The sequence below is a fragment of the Pelodiscus sinensis genome, chromosome 5 (assembly GCF_049634645.1).
Source record: "Pelodiscus sinensis isolate JC-2024 chromosome 5, ASM4963464v1, whole genome shotgun sequence".
Lineage (NCBI taxonomy): Eukaryota > Metazoa > Chordata > Testudines > Trionychidae > Pelodiscus > Pelodiscus sinensis.
In genome coordinates, this window is record NC_134715.1 from 95,187,017 (window position 1) to 95,214,463 (window position 27,447).

The following is a 27,447-nucleotide window of genomic DNA, read 5'->3' on the forward strand; positions in this document are numbered from 1 at the left end:
TTTCTCTGTGTCACTTCCAGTAACACACATATGTAAATCTTAAGTAGGGTTACCAGATGGGTTTTAAAAAAATACCGGACACACGTGATCTCAGAACGGGAGGGAGGGGACCGGCTGGGAGGGGAGCAGGGCTGGCTGGGAGTGGGTTTGGGAAATTTTAAATGAATGGAGATGCCTATCTCCTAGAATGGAAGGGACCTTGAAAGGTCATCAAGTCCAGTACCCTGCCTTCACAGCAGGATCAAGTACCATCCCTGACAAGTTTTGCCCCAGATCCCTAAATGGCCTCCTCAAGGATTGGATTGAACTCACAACCCTGGGTTTAGCAGGCCAATGCTCAAACCACTGAGCTATCCTTCCCCCAAGATTGGGAGGGGGACTGGCCAGCAGGAAGCAGGGCTGGCTGGGAGGAGGTCGGGGGAGTAGGGCTGGCCAGGGGCAGTGCAGGGGGGAACCAGCCGGTGGGGGGCAGGGCTGATGCAGGTGCACGCAGATCCTGCGGTGCTGCCTGTCCAGCGCACAGTTCCAGCGGGGTGCACGAGCGAGTCCGGTCCTGGGGATTCCATCCCACCCGGGCCCCGCCCTGCTCGGCCCCACCCTGCCCCGTCCCGCCTCCATTCCCCTCCTCTCTACTGCGTAGCTGTGTACTTCCTGGCTGGTAGACACACTCACGTAGTTTGAGCATGTCTACCAGCCAGGCAGTATGCAGCTACGTACTGATACTCCTGATAATAATAAAACGTATTTAATTAGAAAATACCAGACATTTATATGTCCGATATTTTCTTCATTTGTTTCCTGGACAGTAAGCTCAAATACTGGACTGTCCAGTTCAAAACCGGAAACCTGGCAACCCTAATCTTAAGCGTATGTGTGTCTGTCTATCTCTCTCTCAGTGGTGAAGCTTCCTTCTATTAAGAACAAAGGATGACAAGAAAAGGTCGTGTGCATATGGTTCTGAGTGTGATTACCTTTTCTTGTCATCCTTGGTTCTTTTTGTAAGGAAGCTCCATTTCTAAGAAAACACTATCCACTATTTTAACTAGTTTTATTCTTCAGTTTCACCATCCTTGAGAGTAGTAATTTATATAAGACCCATACAAAGGATGGGAGAGGAAGAAATTAACTAGCCTGTTGAGAGCTTAGACTAACAAGACAATATTTATTCCCAGTTGGTATTTGATGCATGGCCAGTAAAGTGAATGAAGCAAAAAAGGTGTTTTTAGTTGGTCATAAGGTGAACTGCTGTGTCTTTTATCAAATGGCATTTCTTCATTGTCGGAGAGTTCATTTCCAAATATAGGTCATTGCAGTAATTTAGCCTGAAGGTCTAATTTGCACTTTGGAAGAACTTGTTGTATATTGGGTTGTAGATATAGATCTTGTTGTTATGGTAACTGAGTAGGTCACTGGGGTCAGCCCAGCTAGTCTGGGCTTGTTCTGGTGAGTTCTGTGCTATGCAATAAAATGGACACTTGCACCTACTCCAGCTCTCTGCCTTTCCACTGATTTCTTCCTATACTCTGAAACTCCCCACGACATAACAAGTGGCGACGAGGGTGGGATGCTTGTGCTGCCTCCAGCAACAAAAGAAGTAGAAGTCAATGTAAGAAAACAAACTCTTTCTGGCTGTTCTGGAAGGTGGGGGTAAGAACTGACTGCTACCCTGTGCAAACTGAAGCTAAGATCAAGGAGCCCAGAGACTGGAAAAGAAAAAAAAAGGGGGGGGAGTGCAGCAGCCATGGCTACACTTACAGGGCCACTGGGACCTTTTGAGGAGACTGTAGAGCAATGGCACGTATATACTGAGCGTTTTGAACTTTTTGTTATTGCAAATGACAATAAAGAAGAGAATAAGGTGCCAATATTTTTAAGTGTTGTAGGGGCTAAGACCTATTCTCTGCTACGCAGTTTGCTGCTCCCTGTTAAGCCAGAGACCAAATCTTACAATGACATTGTGGAAATCCTGGGGTCACATTATGCTCCAAAACCACCGGTAATTGCAGAAAGGTACAGGTTCCATAGCAGAGACCAAAAAGAAAGTGAAACCATTGTACAATTTGTAGCCAATTTGAAAAAGCTTGCTGAACACTGTGAATTTAAGGAGATGTTAAATGATGCCATACGTGACAGGTTAGTGTGTGGCCTGCACAGTGAAGCTATACGGAGGCGTCTGTTAACAGAAGCTCAGCTCACCTTACAGAAGGCCATTGGTATTGCGGTCTCCCTGGAACTGGCCACACAGGAGGCACAATACCTTAGTGCACCCCCTGGGGTGCATAAAATGTTCCAAGAAACTACTCACAAAACAGTGGGGAGCCAGGAATGTTACCGCTGTGGTAGGACAGGTCACCATGCCGCAGAATGCTGGTGTAAGAACCTAGTGTGTCGACAGTGTGGAAAAAAAGGACACATTGAGCGTGCCTGTAAACAAAAGAAAAAGAGGCCTGTGGCCTGGCGGAACAAAAAGGAAAATCTGCATACCATCGAGCAGATGCCTGATGATCAAAGCGACACCTTGTCTGAAGAAGAAGTGCCCCGCTATGTTTTGTCTTTGAAAGGGGGCTCCCATGAATACTGGGTAACCCCACTGTTGGATGGCAAACCAGTACGCATGGAAGTGGACACTGGTGCAGCAGTTTCATTGGTCTCAGACTCGGTGTATAAGGAAAAGTTGAAGCATCTTCCACTTAAGGCAACAAAGATCATTCTGAAGACATATACAGGAGAAGCAGTACCCCTATTGGGCACTACTGATGTTAAGGTGGAACTAAATGGATGGACTGCAGAATTACCACTGTTTGTGGTGAAAGGCCATTACCCAGCCTTAATGGGGAGATCATGGCTTAGGAAGATCCCACTGGACTGGGCAGAAGTGCACCGGATGACTAAAGAAGAAACAGGTCTGACTGATATATGCTGCTGTTTTTGGAGAGGATCTGGGAAGTATGAGGGGAATCACCGTGAAACTGAACATTAAACCTGGTAGCCAACCAAAATATCTGAAGGCCAGAACTGTGCCATATGCTATCAGACCAAAAGTTGAAGCAGACCTGGAGCGCCTAGTCAAAAATGGAGTCCTAATACCAGTTACCCATAGTCCATGGGCAACTCCAATAGTTCCAATATTGAAGAAAGATGGTTCTATTCGGATTTGTGGGGATTTTAAGGTCACTGTTAACCCTGTTTTATGTGCAGAGCAATACCCCCTTCCTCGCATCGATGACATCTTTGCGGGCCTGGCTGGGGGACAAAGGTTCAGCAAGATTGATGTGAGTCAAGCATATTTACAGATGCAAGTTGAGGAGGAATCCCAAGAGCTGTTGACTATTGTGACTCATAAAGGGCTTTATCGTTACTGTCGCTTACCCTTTGGAATAACTTCTGCTCCAGCCTTGTTCCAGAGAGCTATGGACCAGATCTTGTGTGGCTTGCCAGGAGTTCAGTGCTATCTTGACAACATCCTGGTCATGGGTGGGAATGAGGAGGATCACCTTAAGAACTTAGAGGCTACCCTACAAAGACTGGAAGAGTATGGCCTACGAGTCCGTAAAGATAAGTGTGCATTCTTTCAGCCCTCTGTTGAATATTTGGGACACATCATTGATGCTACTGGTCTTCATAAGTCCCCTTCAAAAGTTAAGGCTATTGTGGAAGCTCCACCCCCTCAAAATGTTAGTCAACTTTGCTCATTTCTAGGACTATTGAACTATTATGGAAGGTTTATTTCACAGCTAGCCACACTATTAAAACCACTTCACGAGCTCCTTGGCCAGAACAAGGTCTGGAAGTGGACTGACGCCTGTGATGTTGCATTTAACAAGGCTAAACGTGCATTGCTAAATGCAGAGGTCCTGACGCATTTTGATCCATCCTTACCTTTACAGTTGGCTTGTGATGCCTCCCCATATGGAGTGGGCACGGTCTTGTCACATGTTATGCCCTCAGGAGAGGAGAAACCAATTGCTTTTGCTTCATGCACCTTAAGCACAGCTGAAATTAACTATGCACAAATTGAACGTGAAGCATTGGGAATCGTTTTTGGAATTCGGAAATTTCACCAGTACCTGTTTGGACGGAAGTTTACACTTCTCACTGACCATCGACCTCTGACGGCAATTTTTGGTCCACACTCAGGTATTCCACCAATGGCTGCTAGTCGTATGCAACGATGGGCATTGTGGCTTTCAGGACACACATATGAGATCAGATATCGGAAAGCCACTCTACATGGCAATGCAGATGGTCTCTCTAGGCTGCCTTTGCCAGTCAAATATCAAGATAGTGGCCAGAAGGAAATCTTTTACTTTGAGCAGGTAGAGAACAGGCCCATCACTGCTGCACAAGTTAAGAGAGCAACTCGTGTTGACCCAGTACTCTCCCAAGTAATAGAACTAGTGATGCGTGGAACATCTCTATGGAACTCTCAGGTCTCATCTGACCTTGTCCCTTACATGTCCAGGAGAACGGAGTTATCAACCCATTCGGGGTGCTTGTTGTGGGGAATGCGTGTCATTATTCCAAAAATACTGAGACAACAGATGTTAGAGCAATTGCATTCAGGTCACTGTGGAATGGTGCGCATGAAAGAAATTGCACGAAGCTATGTTTGGTGGCCTGGTTTGGACAGTGACATTGAAAAGAAGGCAAGAGCTTGTATTTCTTGCCAGGGTGTGAGGAATGCACATCAATTGGCACCTCTGCACCCATGGGACTGGCCTGAAAAACTATGGCAACGTATTCATGTTGATTTTGCTGGCCCATTTGAAGGTAACATGTTTTTGGTGGTGGTAGATGCTCATTCCAAATGGCCAAAAGTCTGTATAATGCCTTCCACTACTGCTGAGAGTACTATCCAAAAATTACGGGGAATCTTCTGTCATTTGGGTATTCCTGAACAACTTGTGAGTGACAACGGTCCACAGTTTGTGTCTCAGGAGTTTGGAAATTTTATGAAAGCAAACGGGATCCATCACATCACTTCAGCACCGTATCACCCGGCCACAAATGGATTGGCTGAAAGGTTTGTCCAGACAATGAAACAAGCTTTGAAATCGGTTAGAGAACATTCACTCGTACAAAAGAGTCTGGACACCTTCTTACTATCCTACAGAAACACTCCTCACGCTACAACCAAAGTGTCCCCTGCTTTTCTAATGCTGGGACGTCAGCTACGCACGTGCTTTGATTTGCTGAAACCTTCAGAACCACGACAAATTGTGCAACGTCAGCAGGAAGGTCAAGTTATCAGGCGTGCATCTAGAGCAAAAGACCGAACCTTTAGTCCTGGACAGACAGTTTTGGCTCGGAACTATGTTCCTGGAGCTAAATGGGTCCCTGCCACTATTATTGCTCAAACAGGACCTGTTTCCTATAGTGTCCGGACTGCAAAAGATCTCATCTGGCGGCGGCATGTAGATCAGTTATTGACAGGTTATTCCTGCCCCCGAGGCACATCTCCAGTTGAGTTGCCTGTCCTTCCCACTGCTGGTGAGCTACCGTGTCAAGAATCACCTGCTCCTGACTCTCCTCCTCCATCACCACCAGCGGCGAACAATAACCTCCTCCCTGAGCAGGCTGATCCAACAGCCTCACCTGTTCACACTTCAAGTTCCCAGCCCAGTGTCAGGCCTGCACCCATAACATCTTCGGGTGCGAGAACGCCGGATGTCTGCCGTAATCCACCTAGAGAAAGGAGGCCTCCTCAACGGCTGGACCTTTAGTTGAGATTAACTCACAGATGGGGCAAAATAATCCCCAGGGTTAGCTGGGAACTTGAGGCGTTCTACCCTCATTTCATAGTTAGTTTTTGTTTTCTTAAAGGGACGTTTTTATTAAGGGGGGAGGAATATGTTGTATATTGGGTTGTAGATATAGATCTTGTTGTTATGGTAACTGAGTAGGTCACTGGGGTCAGCCCAGCTAGTCTGGGCTTGTTCTGGTGAGTTCTGTGCTATGCAATAAAATGGACACTTGCACCTACTCCAGCTCTCTGCCTTTCCACTGATTTCTTCCTATACTCTGAAACTCCCCATGACATAACAGAGCTATCTTTACTTTTTATTTATTCTGAAACCTTTATATGTTCCCTTGGTTTTTGTGTGTGTCTTTGCTTGCTTCATCTCATCTCCGTATATTCAATTGGAATGGATCTCCATTAGCTGGTACGTTAGTTTGTCTCAGAGCTATGTAATTTAACTTGGGCCAGTTACATTGGTTTTGTGGCTACATACTAATGTTCATTCGTGTGGGTCTTCATTTCATTTTAATACTGCATATTGATAGTACTGTGTTTAGATCAGTGGTGGGCAACTTGCAGCCCATGCACAACATTCAGCCCATTGTGGTTCTCTGCCTCCTTCCCGTATGCCTATCATGCCAAATTTGGTGAGTGCGCTTGCTTGATTTTTGATTCAGAATATTTCTACAATGTTGCTAATTGTAGTTTTGATCATGGCAACATTATCACAGCTAAATAATCTCTTCCATTACTGCAGGATCTGTTCTTGAATTTAGGATTGCCATTTTAAGAAGTTTTTCCATGGTGAATATGTTTTAGTGTGACTAAAGCTTTGAGGACTTTTTTTCCCCTCTCCTTAATTACGTCTTGCAGCAAACAAGTTGTAAATACTACTTCTATATATATTTTTATTAGTCTCTACAGGACTACTACTTTTTTTTAACTTCTGTGGGTGTACTTGGTGATAGATTTAAGGTAGTTAGACATTCAGTTTACTTTGTCTCTGTCTGAACAAATGTCTTCCAAATCAATCACAATGACTACCAACTCCAGTATTATTGTTCCATTCTTATATCTGATGCACCTTCACATTTCCATCTAAAAAGGAAATAATGAAAGAAAATCAAATGTGGTTTAAGATTAATTTACCACCAGCATAACTGGCATAATTTTGGAAACGTTCACTTTTTGCTGTTCATCATAAAAACAGAAAATTGCTAAGGAATATTTCTATGATTTTCATGTCCTGTTTTCATAATGACACAAGGTCAATGAGACAAACAAAATCAAGAGTTACTAGGTTTTATTTTAATAAAAGTAAACTAGTTAAGCAGTAGGATGTTAAAATATAAACACAGTTTTAAAAAAGGTTCATTTTGCAAGGCTTTTAATAAGCCTCATTGTAATTCTTACTTTACCAGAAACATTGGCAATAAAAGTGGTAAAGGGAAGCTAGTAACTTTCTTTAAATTTGAAAGTATTAATTAACTACCATAAATCCAAAAAGTAATTAAGTTATTGGCAAATTAAAAGTGTGTGTGCACGTGCATATATACATAAATAAATTAAGAATTTGAAGGGGGTAAACCTTCTTAAATATGGAATGCACAATACTTCTATTTGTAATCTTATGTGTTTGTGTACACGTATTGCTAAATGATGAAAACAAACCTTGGGAGCCCAGATACTATCCTTAAGCAAATGGTTCTGATTTCATCCCTCAGGGTCCCTCTGATCAGGCACCTAGTATGTCCTCTTCAGCAAATTTCCTTTTGTCCCTTTGTACTCAGAGGGATTCATTTTTTTATTTGGAATTTCTATGTTTATTTTTGGCCTATGTAACAGTGAAGATCCTAACATTGTTCCAACCTTCTAATTAGTTCTGTTAATTGCCCTTATTGCTGAAGCCCCACTAAACTTAATTTACATTTCTTTGGCAGTTGTTTACAACAGGTCTGATGAAACTTTGATTCACCATCATCACTAAATGCAATAGACATGGGAGCATAAAGGATGATTCTGAAATGATAAAAAATGATAAAAAATTGTCAATTTTTATTTCCCTTTAAAATAGACAAGAAAAATAGCATACTTACACATTTTTCATATTGTTTCCCTATGGAAGGGTGTGATTCAAAGCAGAGAGGGTTCATGACTTCTTATCAAGGGCATTCTGATGCATCCTATACTTACAAATTGAAAGTTGATTAGGACTAAAAAGAGAGAAGGGGTAGAACACAATATAGAGAGAGATGCTGTGAGTGGTCTCCTCACACTAGGCACCATGACATAGAGGAAAGTATGCAGCCACCAGTTCTGTAGAACAAAAATAAAATGGAAAGGGGACTTAGTGTCTTTTTTTTCCCGGATAACAAACCATGGGAATTGCAGTTATTGAGACAGGTAGTTTGGAAGCAGAACTCAAATTTTGGATCCACTAAGACAATTATACAATGGTCTTGTGACCTTCTAGAACACAAGCCAGATCAGTGAGAGGTTGTCACTGCCTGTCCTGTAATCTTGGGTGCCTCACAATGCTTTGCTGTTGTGGCTCCCTGCCTTGGTCTCATTAACAGCCCACCAGCATGTAAGTCATGTCCAGAGTGTCTATCTAGCGGAAGCCCTGGGACCCCAGCAGCTTGCCAGCAATACACCGGTTACACTCATGCTTCCAGCCTCTTTGATTACTGTTAAAAGGATGACCCCAGCGCACTTCCAGTCCCAGATTTTCAGCCCTCTACTAGACAGCTAAGTTATTAAGATCCATTTCCTCTGTAAGGGATCAATATTAATCAGTTTATTAGCTTAACTGGAGTTACCAAACAGTTCATTTTAAACTCCTCACTGGATTAGTTTTCAAATGTTTATTAATATAGAAAGGATTTTAAGTGAATTCAAGTACATGAGAGATTTACAAATGTTTACAAGCAATTTAAAGTGAAAACACACAAATGAAAGTCTAAAACTTAATCTAGCAAGGCATTATTTAAGTTTGCCTTTCTTACTAACAGTCTTCTCACCAACTGACCCTTTCCTTGGTCAGAATATCTCCCTGATGGACAAAGATGCTGGTGCTTTTGTTGTCTTAGGTGAGAGAGAGAACTTGTTTTTTCTCTCCTTTTTAAATTCCAGTGAACCTTTGAAGTTGATTCTTTTAAAGGTTACTCCTCGAAGTAAAATTTCCAAAAAATAAGGAAGGTGACATGGAATCTGGTGGCAAAAAATGATTCTGTGCTCTTTCTTCCCCTCACTTGTGTTTTCTGAAATACAAATTGTTCTGTTTTCTGCCACTTCTTCCTCCATTGTCTCGAGAATCCTGTTTCCCAGTATATGTAAATTGTGGCAAACACAGTCCTTTGTTTAGGATAGGATAGTTGAACAGCTTTTGCCTAGGCAAGGCCATCTGGTTTTGAACATGTGCTAGCAACATCATCCATATATATATTGACTAGTGATTAATTAGTTTTCAAATTATATGTCTCAAGACAGAGTTTACACAAAGGGGAGTGTAGGATATGAATATAAAAATGCTTTCATCCCAGGGATTAAAAAAATATTCCATGACTCGCTCAAATGTCTTTTTGGCATCTATAAAAGTGAAATTAATTTCAACTCAGGATGTTTGGCATCCTGGATTATTCATAAGACTTCGTTGACCTTAATTTTTGCTGAGCCTTCTATGTTAGTGGTGTATTGAACTCAGGAGGAGAGTTTATTTGAGCCATGTCACTAGAAGTTTAGCCATTTAAAAAAAATATGTTTATCATCAAAGAGAAGGGTAATGTTTTAAATACAGCATTTTTGAAATGTAACAGAAAGTGAGATAGTATTGAAAGATCCAGGAAATTGCTTATCAAAAGTTGCTTACTACTCTTGAAAGAGGTTAATTTTAAAGGTTAGGTTTATTAATATATGCTAAAAACATTTGACATGGGGACTTTTTATTTTTTGTGATGACTAACTACCTTTATATCTTGTTGATTGGGTCATTCAGGATTTTCATTTGATCAGACTGTGCAAGGTGGTGGTGGTTATATAACTTTTTTATGGCAAGAGATCATCAGTAAGGCTCACTTGCATTTCATGAGTCTTCATTTCTTCCTCTAAAACAAGAATTTCCTAGATTAACTTTCTTCTGTCAGAAGTATATGGGTTAATGAACCTATGTATAAAATCCTTGGGAGTTTCCAAATAAAGTCTTGGGTCGCTTAAGTGAGAAACATTGACCTTTAAGAACATAGTCTGTTATTCCAATTTTTGTTTGGGGGGGAGGGAGAGGCAATACCCGCTTTGGAAACATAGATGAATTGAGACTTAATGGTCTCCTATTTGGTCATATTTTTTTATATGTAAAATTAGTGAGATTAAAACAAAAATGAAATAATTTTAGGTTTAATTTCAGCATCAGACAGCCAACATAGACTATAGTTCAAGGATAAGTTTTGTGATAAAGAACTGAAGCAATTTTCCCTAAGATTTGAATAAAAACCTATGTGTGTCAATCAGTTGGTAGAACTGAGAGACTGTCTTCAGTATAATAAATAAGCCTGATTATTGATGAACCAGAGGTTCAAAAGATTGTCTAGGGGTGGTGTTTGTGGCAAGAGACTGGGGCTGAGAAGGAAGAAAGCCTGAGACTTAAATGCACTTAACCAATTACAAACTTTATTAACTACAATTTGATTATATTAAATCGCTGTTTCTGATTCATCTTAGACAGAGCAGCATGGAAACAAAGAATATAACAAATAAAACCAATACAGCAATAATAAAAACTCCTCCTGGTAGCCAACCCTTCTATGGTTATCTTTGAACAGCTGGTGGAGTTAGTCATTAATCTACATACACTTAACAACCTCTAAATATGAAATGGTTAATACAATATAATAAGCAATTCTCACAAGCCCAGTAACAATTACAATGCACAGACACAAAACAACACGTAGCATGCTCCAGATTCGTACACCCTTTCGTGATTCGGTGGGTGGGAGGCGGCCTTGGGTGATCAACCCCTTAGCCAGGCTGGATGATACATGCCTTCTATTTTGATACGGAACCTCGCCGAGCTTAGGGTGCTTTATACTATAATTTTGACATCCGGTACCATATTAGGGTTATTTGTTATCTGGTACCATATTAGGGTTCCTTCCTTGTGACACGACGTCTGCCTCAAGCCATTGTGGTCAGTGCCTGATGCAGACATGACTGGCAAACGTGAAAGCTAGCTATGTTTTTGCTTCCTGCTCTAGGTGCTTGTTAACTGATGTATATGACAGCTCATTTCTCTTATTCCTATCTTGTCCTGGTTTTTTTTAGTGCTCGTTAACTTAGTGTATGGGACAGCTTGTGTCCCTGCGCTTATCTTTTTGGCCCACGTGCTTGCCAAGTTAAGTTCCATTTACTGAGAACTGTGCTGAGCACCTGAGGGATTTCAAGCTCTGTCTCTGGATCTGCCTCAGTGGCCTGTGTTTTTCTTGTGAGAGGTTTTAGTGTGGCAATATGGGCAATACACGCGAGGCTGTGGTCAAAAGGACCTGCTACACAACAATTATTATGATTTATTGCCCTAATCATGGACCAGGGTGATCTCTTGCCATACCTCTTGTCTTTTCTGTACAGCAGAATAGTTTTTTATTAGTTTGAGTAGTTTCTTGATTATTGTACAAAGAAATGCATGTCTGTAGAAGAATTTGATGATTCTGATCATGATATATTGTAGGAATCACTGGTTGCAAAATATAATTAAATGTGTAATTTGCTGTGAGGCATTGCTATTTTTTAAGTATCACAATCTTTGTACCTAAGCATTGCTTACATATGAATTAGTTTTCTTTGCTGTGCTCCTGATTAACTTTTGTGCATGGATGAAATATAGGATTTGCCTAAGATTTCTTGAAGATTTATTTTAAATATTGTTTCTTTCACATATCTTTTAAAGGTAGATTATTCTGCAACTTCTTGGTAAGTTGCAATTTGTGTACCAACTTTGTGAATCACGAATCAAAATCTTACTGAAAAGAAGCCAGCAATGTAAAAAACATTTAAACGGCAGGCTCCTGTTATAACCCAGTGTTCCCCCCTCCCGCCACTGAAAACACCTTAACAAATTGGCAAGATAGTTCTAGAGGTCGTAAACAACAGCAGACAAAGGTTTTTAAATAATTATTATCTGTTGTTACCAGGCTATGACTCCCTACACGGGTGAAAGTGTGAAGGGGAAATGAGGGAGACTATCTATCCTCTACCTGATTATTCCTCTTCCTACTTGCCAATCTGCTTTTACTACTGATCAGCAGAAGTGAAGTTTGTGCTGCTGGATTCTATGCCTTTCTGTAAGCCTTGTGTCAATAACTTCAAAATGAATGCTGTAAAGATCTGAACAAAAAAGAAAAGTACTGCTTTGTGTTCCTAATTTACTTTAAACTCTAGCATCATTTCAGTCACAGGAATCTAGGTTTCCTATACAGGTCATTCACGCTAGTTTTCAGATAAAAGGCAGAATATCCTTTGTTTATTTAAACATGAGTAGCCACAATCTTCACTGTCTTCGGTGTTGTCTCCTCCCCACCCCCTCGCCCCCAATTCAGACAGCTGTATTTGCTGTGGTATTCTATAGCACCTACTAGACTTTAAGTACAAAATTCCTACTTTACACCTCTTTTTCCCCTCACAGTCCTTTTCTATAATTGTTTTTTTTTACTTTTGCTAAATTCAGGACGGGTCTGGACTAATATTTTCTATGTTTGATTTAAATTTTACTTTGGGATTAGTGACCAAAAGTCGTCAGCTGACATTTGACCTACCTCAAATTAGTAGAACTGAATAAATAAAATATACTTGCAAAAATGTCAAACACTTGAAGTTGTGTCCCATTTAAAAAAAAAATCAGTTTTTCAAAAACATAACTGAGTTGACTGAAAACCTAGTTTTTAGCAGTGAAAAAAATTGATAGTTTGATATTTTTAAAAAAGTTAAATATTTTCACCCTCCAAAAAATCCTAAAGCCAGCATTTTTGTGAAACTTTTCAATTTCAAAAAAGCAGGGCTTTTGCCCACCCACTATATTCAAAAATTGTTGACCAGTTTTAGAAATAAATTGAGTACGATAGTCCAATGCCAACATGACATAATTGATACTTTTTGTTGATAGATTCGTTGAATAAATTGAAGTCTAAATAAGCTTTGGAATATTCTTTCCTAGAAATTTACCTTAGTCCTTTCACGTTCAGATTTAAGTACATTGGTGAGACAGCATAAGCAGTTCATAAGACCTCTGTGCTATCGATAGGTCATCTTTCAACACCAATATATTCATAATAAGCCTTTAAATAAGAAAGTTTAGAACAATCAAATCCTGGTATTGTGTTGGTACATAAACATGCTTAGTACTGATACATTCAGTACTCAGTGATTTCCAATATTTAAAAATACTCTAACCAAATGCTTTTCATCTTCTTGACAGAGAAGAATGCAAAAGATAATGTGAAAGCAGGCTATATGAAATACAGAGAACCACCATCAAAATTACTGACTGGAAATAAATTTCAAGAGCGTTATTTTGTCTTACGGGAAGGAAATCTGCTTCTTTACAAGGATATGAAGGTATAAACACATATTCTGAACCCTTCTAATTATGAGCAGTTAAACTTAAACAGCTTTCCTTTACATATGAAAAAATGAACACAGGTTGACAGGTAAATCAGCAATTTGGTTCTTGCCTATGCAATTCAGGGATTAAAATAAAAAAGATTTTTTGCTTGTTACAGTTGTTGAAGTGTAAGAGCTCATTTAGCTATGTTCATATATTATGTACTTTTAAAAATTAAAACAACATTTAGCAACCAGTGTAGTTTGTATGATAAACATAATTTTAAAAGAGCTTATTTTATGTCCGGAGAAGGTATAAATGTTGGGGTGGTGTTAAGTATAACTCTCAAATAAACACATTTCAAGGCATTTCAAAAACGTGGTGCCGGAGTGCAGGCAGTCCCCGGGTTACGTACAAGATAGGGACTGAAGGTTTGTTCTTAAGTTGAATCTGTATGTAAGTCGGAACTGGCATCCAGATTCAGCTGCTGCTGAAAGTGATCAGTTTCAACAGCGGCTGAATCTGGACGCCAGTTCTGACTTACATACAGATTCAAATTAAGAACCCCAGGCATCCTCAAGTCAGCTGCTGCTGCGGGACCAACCGGCAGCACCCCACCTGCTCTACCACAGGCCCGGGGCTTTGCTCCACGTCTCCCTGGTCTGCTGGGATGGGGGGGCCACTAGCTGCGCCCCCCCCCCCCCCAGCAGACCAGGGACACGGGGAGCAAAGCCGCAGTGGCGGCGGGACCCCTCCACCTCCTGGCTTTTCTCCAGGTGTCCCCGGTCTGCTGGAGATGGTTCCCAGCAGACCAGGGGCACCCAGAGCAGCTTTTCTCACCCTGGAGGTCGAGGTGGCGGGACCGCTGCACTCTGGGCGGTCCCGCTGCCTGCGAGCTCCAGGGCGAGAGAGCCCCGTTCATAAGTGCGGATCCGCATAACTCGGGGACTGCCTGTACAATACCTTTTTTGTTAGAAATATGATGAAAAAGATTTTGGAAAATAGCATCTTTAGTATATAGTACCTTCTCTTTTCTCCATTTCCCTCCCACACCCCAAAAAGGTATAAAGATGTTACTGAACTTTTGAATATTAAAAAAAGAAAATTTATATTATTGGTTTAGGCCCAGTCCTGCAGTCATTTACACCTGTGCTTAATTTCCCATGCACGAGCAAATCTCACTTGATTAGTTAACCAGTTAAATGCTAAATATTGAGGAGTTTAGTATTTGCAGATCGAGAACTGTTTCATATGACTTCATGTACTAAACGCTAAGCTTAACTGGTTAACTGATTAAACAGGGGCATACACGTTTTGTGCAATTTATATAAACTTATAAACTAATTGAGTACAACATGGTTATGGTTACTTTTATTTGCTTAATTTTAACTTTGCTAGCTTTTGTTAAAGAATATATTTTAAGTAAAGTATTCCTTTTTTGGTCTTGATGCTGTTTTTGTCTGTGCAGCAGATTTATACATAGAATACTTTAGGGAAGGTATAGTATATGGGAACATCCTCCTTTTCTTAGAAAAAAGCTTAATTCAGTAATCACTAATATAAGATTATGCAAAAAGAAAATGTCTTTTTTATGAATTCTTAGTTATCTTAAGTAGAATGACCCCAGGATTTCAGAAAATGTCTAATTACTTAGCATTAAAAATTGGCACATATGTGAGCATTAATTAATATTTCTAAACCTTAATTAGCACTTTGTCAGGAGTTTGATAGAATTAGTATAAATTGCCTTAAATTTTGTTTTTCCAGCTACTAAACTGTTCTGTTTCACAAGATTTTTGGTTTTGATATTTCTAAACTCAGGTGCAGTTTATATTAAGTGGTAAATACTGTATCAGCTTTAAATGGTTTTATAGAATTTTAAAAAAAGAAAGAAAAGGTAAATCGGGGGAAAAACTTTTCTGACTGGACACCTGGATGTATTTGTGTTTGGCTGTTATTCGATAGTGGCTTTTGCACTTGTATTTATTGTAGCTCAATTTTAAGAGCTATTTCGAGAAGGATAGCTGAGGGGGTTAGTACAGGTTGGACCTCCCTGGTCTAGCACCCTTGGGACCTGACTGGTCCCAGATGAGGGATTTTGCCAGACCGGGGAGGTCATTTTGGAACCCCTGATGCCAGCTCCCAGTCAGCTCCTCACCTCTTGCTGGCCTCGCTGCTTTGCCAACCCCGATGGGTAGCCATTGTTGTGGGTAGCCGCAGGTGCCACACTGTGGCTCTGGGTCCCGCTGGGCAGTCGCAGATCTCCCAAGCCTGTTGGGCAGACCTGCAGCCACACACTGATGGTGGGCTCGCTGCGCTCTGCCGGCCCCACAGGGATCCTTGCCAGTAGCCTCCACCAGGATTCTCTGATCCTGCAACATCCATGCTGGACCATGGATGTTGCCAAACCAGAGAATCCCAGTTAAAAAAATTTCAACCTATATTTGCAGGTGGAGAACTGTTTCATATGACTTCATGTACTAATCAACTATAATTTATGAATGCTCATTAACAAATGTATATTTGTATATGCAGAAAATACATTCTTCTGGATGATTTCGTTAAGAGGAAATGCTAATTCATATGGCACTAATGGGGCTAGGTTAGAAATTTATTTTCTACGGGTGCTTATTCATTTAGCTGGTATAATCAAATTCTGAGTCCAGGAAAAATAGGCTCAGAAAATCTCTGTTACTTTGAGGATGCAGGTGAAGGCTGGGATAACCTCTAAATTTTAGCACTTTGCCTATTCAGAGAAAGAAATAATGATTTTCTCTTAACGGTCTGCATTTTTACAGTTTTGAATGGAAGTTGTTTTGAATGAATGACCATGTTCTTTAAAATCTGACTGTTTGATTTCTACTTCCCCGATGCTGAGGATGTGAAACTGGAAGAATTTGTGTGGTGGGGAAAAATTAAGAGCTGTATTCAGTAAAGTATGTGTGTGTATATACCCATAATGAAATTATAAGAAGAAAGAGCCCCCAAAATAAAAAAGCAAGAAGGTTAGGCATTTGTAAGCCACTCTGGTTTTATACATTTTTAATGAATTAATTAGAAACTTATGTTCATTCACAGAGTACTAAACCTGAAAAAGTGCTGCCCCTTAGTTCAGTGAAACTTTATCTTGGAGTGAAGAAGAAAATGAAACCACCAACAAAGTAAGATTAGAAAAGAAACTGGGTTATGTTCTTTATCAAGTTCTGATTCTAAGTTTTGCGATGGAACAAGTGTTATCTGCTTAAACGAAGCACACAAGATATTTTATAGGGGAAAAGGCAATACGCCACATTTATTGAGAATACAACAGTTGCATGTACTTTTCAATCACACACACACACACACACACACACGTGCATACGTACGTATGTCTTGCCAGACGATGTTATAGTTACCAGTCCAGAGTCTGTATCAATCTAGTGGCCAGCCAGATTGATCGCAGAGGGAGAGCCGAGCTCTGTCGGTCAATCGATCCGATGCTCCTGGTGTTATTGGCAAGACATACTCAAAGTTCCATAGAAAAGCACCCTGCTTTTATAATCCTTTTCTCTGTTGAAATCCATGTATTCTGCTGTGTCATTCTGTGACCAGGACATTATCTTGTTGATGTCAGTGTTCTCAAAACATTTTCCAAGGCTCATCCTGTAATCAATCATCTTTCAGGGGTGCCCGCTTGCTTCAAGGTTCATCAATCTGCCAATATCCAATCATCTTATGAGTTGGGGTATGCATCAATGGTTATAGATGGCTCCTCTGCACCCAGGTTGTCTCATCTTGCCCCTTTTCTCTTGACCATTCTAGCTCTAACAATGACCTTCACATATTATCTCATTCACACAGTCTTTCACAAAATCCTTCAAAAATAAACAATACTGTTTTATATAAAGCAAATTCAAAACAATTCACATTGAAGGCCCAGGCCTTCAATATTTCTAATCTAATTAACATAGACACAATATGAGATCCTGTCTCTTTACTTACTAAACGCTAGAACAAGGAAATATAGGAGATATGTACTTAACTAAAGGATTTAACTTACTACAATATTATATATGATTATATATATTACCTTACATTACTACATTACCAAACCTAAAATTCAAATATTAAAAAAAATAATAAAACTTTCAATCATTCAGTCCTAACACAAGGACACATGCAAATGTGCATGCACACACACACACATGCATACTTGAGTCAGGAAGCCAAGTGAAGCCTGTCCCTTATTCTGAGTGAAATAGCACTCCATAATATTACTTGTTCTGATGCTGTCTGGTCCTGTGTTCCATGTTAACTCTTCTGTGTTAGAAAATTACTTTATCGATTGGTTTTCTTACTCTGCAGTGTGTTATCTGTTATGGCTGTAATTATTAGCTCAATTAGTCTTGTATCATGTAGCATGTGTTCCAGTGGTGAGCACACCTTTAGTGTGCCAAAAAAGATTACTTTGATCCCTGGGTCTTCAAAGGAGGATCCACGTTAATCCCTGGGTCTTCAAAGGAGGATTTTCCTTCTCTAGGTTCCACAATGCTATAACCATTTCTGGTCTGTCAGCTAATCAGTGATACTCCTTACTGAGTCAGGTTAGTGGCCAGAAACTGGTAGGTTTCCTGTCTTCCCAGGGCAGAGCTCTCTGTCACTTAGGGCACACCCAGGCCTCAGAGATGAGAGAAGCTGGCATCAAACCAAGGTGTTTCACTGCAGAGCTACTCATTTTCAAAGAGCCAAATGGTTGTCCACTCACTTTTCTGCCTTGTGTGTCGCTGTGTTTGTTCTTTCTCTTGCTTACTTGTGTTTTCTTCTGGTTTTGCTCATTCTGCCATATTACTGTCTGGTCCCATTTCTTCCTTTTTTTCCCCCTCTCTCTTTCCCCCGTCTTTGGTTCATACTTCTTAACCCAGCCTTCCTAGTCACTTACTAATTCTCAACTGATGACTCTTCCCTCTCCCTACCCCCAGAAATAGGGCAGTGCCTAGATCATATTGTCTGACTTCATTCTGAAAATCAAGTCTTCAATTGACTGTCCTCACTACTTACCCCGCCTGTTTCACATCCATGTCACTCCTACTGCTAGTAGGAATATTTTGACCTGTTATAGCACCTTCATCAAAGGATCTCAGTCAATCATTTGTGGTTGTAGAGGACTAAGTATCAGTACTCCTCTTGAAAGCAAGAAAGTAAAAACGACATCTCTTATCTCAGTTGTGTTCTTTCTGTGTAGTCTTAGCTTTTCTTACATTCAATTTTCTATTATAGCACTGATTTCAGGTAAATAAATAAATAAACAAATAAATAAATAATTATTTTTAATGTGGAGTTTTATTTTTTCAGCTGGGGTCTTACAGTGTATTCTGAAAAGCACCAATGGTAAGTAATCAACTCTAACAAATGTGAGTGTGTTGTGAATATCAACATTTTTAAAATAGTGTGCTTGAAACCTAGTATGTGTGCTTTTCTTGTTTTTGTTAGATTTCTTTTACCCATTTCCAAAAAAACCAAGGTTGATTTCTTTCAATATCTAGTTTAAGCTATTGATTTAGTATCCTTGCTAAGGTCCCAGTTCAGCAAAGCCCCAAAAGAAAGGTTTGAATCCATTGAAAGCCAATGAACTAAGCACATGCTTAAAGATAGACAGCTGCTTATGTTTTCAATGCAATTAGGATGCATTCCAGAATTTGATCCAATATGCATCATCCTCAGTCTTTTCAAAATATGCATTTAATATAAAAATATTGTGTCTAAAATGTAAATAAGAAAATGCTAATAACATTAAACAAAGAAGAGAAATCCAAACAGGTTTTTGTCAAAACAGGAACTGCTTATGGAGTCTGACACAACTGCAGTTAGCTACTTCTTAAACTGTTTATTGTAATAATACTGTACATTATATTGTAGGCACATGTGTTGTGATGGACAGGATACACAAATGGAGTGGCTGACCAGTATTTTCAATGCACAGGTAATACTTTAGTCTGAGGAAATAAGATTTTAAAAAATTCTCCATGTTTCATAGTTAGTCGTGCACTGTGGAGTATCACTGGTAATTAATTTGTACTTATCCACAAAACAATTAAACAAATGTATCTTAGGGTGGTCTGTATGCACCATATATTGTAGCAAAAAGGATAATGCTGTGAAGCCAGTAATGTTGATAAACAGGGCTTGACAAGCAGTGGCGAGCCCTGCTTGCCAGCCGCAGGGTTTGGCATGCTGTGCATGCGCAGACCGCACTGCACATGCACTGACCACGCTGTGCGGCCACACCAGGCTAAAATCTACTCTCCACGGGTGAGTAGATTGCCCTAATTGTCGAGCCCTGTTGATAAATACCTGAGGTTGTACAACTGCAAAAAGATGTGGATTTAGTCCATTTTTTGACTACTAGCTTAGTGCTTAGAGTAATAGGTAATAATGGCTCCACATTTGAGCTGTAGTTTTTTGGAAGGAATTCTTTAAGTTCTCCTAAGTTCTCTTTTGTGTTGTCGAGAATCTGGAGGAAGAGAGGCAACCCATTTGTCCATCACCAGTAGATATAATGGCTGATGCCCTGAGCTCCCTGAAGCCAATGGGGTCAGGATTTCACCCATTCTGTTAAGACAAGTAGAGAAATACCTGCTCCTTCATTGTAGGGAGGTGGGGGTCTGGCTTTCAGTGGCAGTTCAAGAACCCATACTCATGCATAAAAAGATTTTAATGTGCTTGGGATTAAAAGAACTAGAGGGGAGGAGATGGGGAAATTTCACCCAGAGTGGATAACTGCACACACAGCCATGTAGTGTGAATTTTGAAAATGGTGCTACATCTGCATGAGTTTTTTTCTGCTTTTTTCCCATAAGGATTCAGGGTGCTTCTTGGCAAAGTTACTGCCTGTAACAGTTGAAAAAAGTTGGCTTTTGTAATCCCTTCATAAGAGAGTATTACATTTTACAGTTTAGGTGACTGCCAGTTCCCCAGGATATCAGGAGCCATCATGTAACCATAAACATTAACAAATGAGCCAGGGCTCATCAGTTAACTATTTACATGGTTACACTTTCACATCCAACCTCAGTATTGGATAGAAATCTGGATAGATTGTTGGACCCAACAGTTAATGATCAATGGCTCTGTTTCTGGTTGGCAGTTGGTTCCAAGTGGAGTTCCCCAGGGATTGATTCTGGGGCCGGTATTATTCAACAGCTTTATTAATGACCTGGATGAGGGGATGGATTGCATCCTCAGCAAGTTGTTTAATGACTTAAACTAAGGGGAGAGGTAGATATGCTGGAGTGCAGGTATAGGGTCCAGAGTGACCTAGACAGATTAGAGGATTGGGCCAAAAGAAATCTGATGAGGTTCAAAAAGGACAAGTACAGAGTCCTGCACTTGGGATGGAAGAATCCAAAGCATTATTACAGGCTGGGGACCGACTAGGGTAGCAGGCTGGGGACTGGCTAGGTAGCAGTTCAGCAGAAAAGGACCTGGGGATTACAGTGGATGAGAAGACGGATATGAGTCAATAATGTGCCCTTGTAGCCAAGAAGGCTAATGGTATATTAGGGTAAATTAGGAGGAGCATTGCCAGCAGATCCAGAGAAGTGATTATTCCCCTTTATTCATCACATCTGGAATATTGGGTCCAATTCTAGGCATTGGAGAGGGTCCAATGGAGGGCAACCAAAATGATTAGGAGGCTGGAGCACATGACCTACGAGGAGAGACTGAGGGATTTGGGCTTATTTAGTCTGCAGAAGAGAAGAGTGAGGGGGGATTTGATAGCAGCCTTCAACTGCCTGAAGGGAGGTTCCAAAGGGGATGGAGAAGACGCTGTTCTCAGTAGTGACGGATGGCAGTACAAGGAGCAATGGTCTTAAGTTACAGTGGGGGAGGTCTAGGTTGGCTATTAGAAAAAACTTTCACTAGGAAGGTGGTTACTTATAAATATACCCTTTCACACACACTGTGGCTAAACAGGAGGAGAGGACATTTTTATAGTTAATAAACTTCAGGATGTAACACATTTCATTTTTATAATTTGATCAAAGGTGTTTTTTTTTAACCTGAAAGTCTTTTTGACTTTATGTAAAGCTTGTCTCTGCAGAGCTTTCTCAGGAGTTGACCCATGAATCTAGAATGGACTCTCCAGGAGTTAAGGAGCATCACAAACCTCACCACCTTCCACTCTAAGTGCACCAAACATTTCTTTAATCTTTCTTTCTGTAACGGAAACATATGGCAGTGGGTGTGTGTATATACATTTCAAATCAAAACATTCCGCTGATCCCCTCGGGAGAAGATGAGAAAATAAACATGTGACAAATGTGAAAGTAGATGTCACCATGAAATGTGGCTTCCTTTTTCTTCAAGTTGTTATAGCAATATCAAACAATGTAATGCAGTATGTTCAAGGAGGTTTGATTGCAGAGGGAGCCATAAGTTGTTTAGAATTTCCTGTGTTGTGTGCTTTTACGGCAATATTAAGGTTGAGAATGTAATAGTTAGCTGCTCTTGCCATCTGTCATTTGATTTAAAGAAATTTCGTTGTGAATGTACCTTCTTTAATAAAAATTAAATATATATGATTATCCTGCTTGTGTACCAAGTATATAATACAGAACCAGGCGCATGATTATTGCAATACCTAATCATAGACTTTGAAGGAGAATCTGTTTTGACCTTTGTAAATAGTGAGAGTGGGATGTGTAATGCTTGTCTTAGAAGCAACACACTTTTCAAAACCTTGTCTTATTCAGCTCCTTCAAGTGAAATAACTATTGTGGTTTCCATGGAAACAGCTACCAAATCTGAAATACATCTCATGGGGATAACAAGGGTAGTGTCTCAATGAATAGGTTCACAGGTTATTGACATAGGTTGCTTAAAAACAACTCATCCAAAGCTTAGTAACTCTGTCCAAGCCCTATTGATGCAAGATCACAAGAAAGATAATGTTACAACTCTGACCAGCAAGTGTACAGTGAAGCTTGTTTATTTAATCAATCTGGAATGCAGACTTACAGAAGCAGTTCATATCGTTTGGGAATTGTTTAAAAGAAGAATGCATGTTGCTACCTTTCCCTAACTTTAGCATATTCTTCAGTTATTTTTCTTTGAAAATTCATTATGGATTATATGCAGTATATAAATTAACAATATTAGGCTGTAATGAGGGAGCATTTTTATTCAGCATTGTGATCTTTAGCAGATGTAATAACACCATGAATTAATTGTGCCATTAGGTGGTAATGAGACACAACTGATCTATTTTTCCATGGTAAAATATTATTTGCAGTTACGTTAACATGTGAGGGTGCAGTAAGTTATGCTCCAAAAGATTATCATAAAATATCAGAATGCTTTATACATGCAAGTGGTTGCATCTAGTGTGAAGTAAACCCCCATCACCACTGGAGATTAGAAAAAAAAAACATTGTAAGTTTATAAACTGGATTTGTTATCCTGAGTCAACATTTCAATTATAGCCAGGTTAGAATGCTTTCTGTTCTTATACAACACACATTTCCATAGTATCTGAACATTTCTGTTAATAGGTTTTTAGTTAATAGGATATTTTGAGTGGGGTTTTGAACTTAGATTTAAACTTCCAGGTGATTTTATGGAAGACATAGAGGTGTCAAGATATTTGCATTAAATTATCCAAAGATAGTTTGTTTGCAGCTAGACGTGAAAGAAGCTTAACTTGGTGATGGAGACCCATTTTCTTTTATTCCTTAGAAACAATTGCTATTTAGTTGCATAGCTTGGCATTCAGGGAAGGTATTGCATATTAATTCTTCTTTTTTTCCCTCCTCTGATGAAGTAGGTACTATAATGTCATAAATTTTGTTCCGTTATAACCTAATTGTTCTAGTTCTCTTGCTTAATTTGGAGAAGTTTGGGTTAGTATGGAGATTATTCATTTTGTATTTTGATTGGTAAGCAGTTAAAAAAATATAAAATAAGATCATTGTTTTCTTTAAGAATGTGGCATGAATATCCCATTGGGATATGGTACAAGCCCTTTGTTGAATGTAATAAAATTAGTGTGTACAAAAAGCACTTAACATAGCTATCTAGAAAATAAGGCATTGATGGAAAGATGGACCAAAAAAAGGTGTTTTCCAGTTCTTATTTCTGTGTGCATGTATTCCTCTGAGCATATTGTGGAGCTCACAAATAAAGCCAAAATTAGCAACTGGATAAAGTTACCCTTCACACACACGGGCAGTAATTCTTCTACATAATACTGCAATTAAGGGAAATTTGCTCCTTTGCTTAGAAGAAGAAATGTTGTTTGGCATGGTTTGGTTTCTTCTCCAGGCTTCTTTATGAAAACCAATTTATTCTGTGACCTTTTTAAACTAATAATTACATGAAGATTTTTTTTGCATTATATTTGATGGAGAATATCAAAAAGTTGAGGGAGCCCTTGAAGAACTCAGAAATCATTGTAAGTTGAGCACCAAAAATTGTCTCTCCAGTTGCTTTGAAACAACATTCTACATCATCACAATAGCCATTCTCAGATAAATGCAGCGCAAATATTGCCTGTTTCTCTGAACTCAGCCTTCCACGAGACCTTCCACCTTACTAAATCCATCAGGGACTAATGGGATAACTAAGGAATAGTTAAAACAAAAGACAGGACTTTAAAGACTAAGAAGATGGTTTGTTAGGTGATGAGCTTTCATGGGCCAGACCTACTTTCTCAGATCAAATTGTGGAAGAAAATTGGCACAACCATATATACCAAAGTGATACAATTAAAAAAAAAGTGACCACACATAAAAATGACGAATCAGGTTTAAGAACAGAAGAGGGATGAGGGGGGAAGATTAGTGTCTGTGAGGTAATGACATTAGGGGTGATAATTGACGAAGCTATCTTTGTAACGGGTGAGATAATTAGCATCTTTGTTAAGAGCTATACACAAAGTGTCAAATTTAAGCATGAATGACAGTTCTGAGGCTTCTCTTTGAAATCTGGAGTTAAAATGTCTTTGAAGAAATATACATATTTTAAGGTCATTGAGAGAATGGTCAGTCTGGTTAAAATGGCAAGCAACAGTTTTCTCACTGTGAGAGAGCCTGATGTCTGTTTTATGTGCATTGATTCTTTGGCGAAGTATCTGAGAAGTTTGTCCAATATACATTGCAGACGGACACTTTAGGCACATGATGGCATAAATTATATTTCTGGATGAACAGGAATATGTGTTCTTGATCTTGTAATTGGCATGGTTAGGTCCGATAATGGTGTCAGCAGAGTAAATATGTGGACAAAACTGTCACCGGGGTTTGTTGCAAGGAAAAGTTCCAGGGCTGGTATTAGTGTGGTATGTCCTATGGTTGTTGGTAAGAATCATCCTGAGGTTAGGTGGTTGTCTATAGGAGACTATGGGTCTGTCTCCCAGAGCCTCTCCGAGGGTAGTATCCTGTTCCAGTATAGGTTGTAGTTTATTGATAATTCATTGGACGGGTTTAAGTTGAGGGCTATAGGTGATGACAAGTGGTGTTCTATTGCTGGTTTTCTTGGGTCTGTCTTGAAGTAGATGATTTCTGGGTATTCGTCTGGCTCTTTCAATTTGTTTTTTTATTTCTCCGGGTGGGTAATTGAGGTTTATAAAAGCTTGGTAGAGATCCTGAAGTTTCTGGTCTGTCAGTAGGATTAGAGCAGATGCGATTGTATTGAAGGGCTTGACTATAGTTAGATTTTTTAGTGATAATATTCTGTGTTGGAATGAGCTACGAGATTTAGGAATGCCAAGAAGGAAGAGTGAAAGGCAATTTCCAAGTTATAAGTATGGGACGTGAACATACCTTGTCTGAATTTAGAGACCATGTACTAATGGCAGCATACACATACTCTTTCTCTTATGCTTATTTCTTTGTGCTTTGCCATGCTTATATATAGACTCTGCTGTTGAATAATATTTACAAGGTGTATTTCATATATTACAAGTCTATCGTCTGAAAAGATAAAGATGGTTTGATATATTTCTGTTGACAAGAGACACCTACTTGAGTCATAACTATGAATAAGTAAATTTTAATTTTCTGAATGAGTTATAAATATGTGATTTTACATATTTTTGTTAGTCTCTAAGGTGCCACAGGGCTACTAGGTTTTTTTTTTCATAATTTAGTTATTTCCCAATCTATTAAAATCACAAGTGGAATTAAGCAATGAAGACTCATGTTTAGGCTCCATCTGACCACCTTAAAGTGCCTTGGTGCTTTGGTTTTCCATCATTAAAGTTCCTGGGAGGCTTATATTTCAGTGAGTGAGAATGCGCACAGCTGTCTATCTCCTGCTGCTGTTCAGTGCAAAACTCTCAGGGGTGGAGGAGATAACTCAGTGGTTTGAGCATTATCCTGCTAAACCCAGGGTTGTGAGTTCTATCCTTGAGGGGGCCATTTAGGGATCTGGGGCAAATCTGTCAGGGTACTTGGTCCTGATTTGAAGGCAGGGGACTGGACTTGTTGAACTTTCAAGGTCCCTTCCAGTTCTATGAGATAGGTATATCTTCATGTTATGTTATTTATACAATAGGTAATTCGTCCCACAGCTATATTGCTTTTGGGACCATTCTAGTAGACTCCCATGTGCCAAAGGATATCTAAACCCCTACAAAAGAAGAGGAAGAGATAGATGGTGTTCTGCTTTATTCAGCTCTGGTGAGGCCACATCTGGAGTATTGTGTCCAGTTCTGGGCCCCCCACTATAGGAAGGATATGGACACATTGGAGAGGGCCCAGTGGAGGGTGACCAAAATGATAAGGAGGCTGGAGCACATGACCTATGAGGAGAGACAGGGATTTGGGTTTGTTTAGTATGCAGAAGAGAACAGTGAGGGGGGATTTGATAGCAGCCTTCAACTTCCTGAAGGGAGGTTCCAAAGAGGATGGGAAAGGCTGTTCACAGTAGTGACGAATGGCAGAACAAGAAGCAGTGGTCTCAAGTTACAGTGGGAGAGTTCTAGGTTGGACATTAGGAAAAACTATTTCACTAGGAGGGTGGTGAAGCACTGGAATGGGTAACCTAGGGAGTTGGTGGAATCTCCATCCATAGAGGTTTTTAAGTCTCAGCTTAACAAAGCCCTGGCTGGGTTGATTTAGTTGGGATTGGTCCTGCCTTGGGCAAAGGGCTGGACTTGATGACCTCCTGAGGTCTCTTCCAGCTCTATGATTCTATGATTAGACCAATGCTTAACATACTCATTATGTGGGAGGCCGAGACTCAAAACTCTCTCTTAGGCTATTTTGGAGCAGGGATTTGAAATTAGGTTTCCCATCTCTTGGGTGTAGCTTAAACCACTGGGCCATTGACTACATTGGAGTGTCTTTCATTCTCTCCTGTAAAACTGTCTCACTTTGTTCGAATAATTAAATATTCCTTGGGCCCGAGAAAGTAAGTAACTCTATAGCCCATTTGTAGGGGTACACACATAGTGGTATGAGACACAAGTTCAAATCCTCGTGCCTGAATGATTGCTTTTACACAGTGGAACATCTTCCTCAAGAGATGTCTGGAACCAGCTAAATATTGCAGTCCTAAATCTTCCTACTGTATTCCATCCATAATTATTTACACTAAAGTATTTTCTACTGAGGACATTTAATCCTTTGAGGTGGGGAAGAAAATACCATAACTGTTATAACAGCTAATTTATACTAATAAATTAGTAGCATAAATGTTCCCTTTAGTTTAAACATTTATTTTTCTATTGCATCAGAAAATTGCACTTATATATACAGTTTATTTGGAATTTTGGACCTAGACATCAAATAGATATATTTTATTTCCTAAATATTCTTTTTTGTTCTATTGTCAGTAGTTACATTTTGATATTTTTATAGATGGTATGGTGGGAACACCTGTGGAACATAGACCATCCACTGAGACTTTAAAGCTCTATTCACTTTGCATCTTGCAGTCCTGCAGCAAAAATTCCAAAGCGCCTACAGAATCATCAACATAATTATAAAAAAACATGTTCCCGTTCTCTTAAAAATAAGTCATAGTTTTCTGTGGAACTATAGTACAGCATAGTATATATTCTTACTAAGGCAATTTCATACATAAGGAAAGAAATGTATTCATAATAAAATTGCATACCAGGAGTAAAGAATTTTGTTTC

At 39.7% G+C, this 27,447-nt stretch overlaps 1 protein-coding gene across 2 annotated transcripts in view; it reads left to right on the plus strand.

Moving 5' to 3' along the window:
- Positions 1 to 27,447, plus strand: part of ARAP2 (ArfGAP with RhoGAP domain, ankyrin repeat and PH domain 2) — a 213,755-nt gene that overhangs the window by 179,805 nt on the left and 6,503 nt on the right. Inside the window, exons 28-32 of one of the 2 annotated variants that reach the window (XM_025187574.2) lie at positions 13,203 to 13,342; positions 16,407 to 16,489; positions 18,660 to 18,695; positions 19,224 to 19,287; positions 21,396 to 27,445. In XM_025187574.2, the coding sequence (XP_025043359.2) occupies positions 13,203 to 13,342; positions 16,407 to 16,489; positions 18,660 to 18,695; positions 19,224 to 19,287; positions 21,396 to 21,494 (422 nt within the window). In that variant the 3' untranslated portion in view covers positions 21,495 to 27,445. Of the gene's footprint in view, positions 1 to 13,202; positions 13,343 to 16,406; positions 16,490 to 18,659; positions 18,696 to 19,223; positions 19,288 to 21,395; positions 27,446 to 27,447 lie in introns of those variants that run through there. The other variant, XM_006128750.4, reaches the window with a different exon arrangement.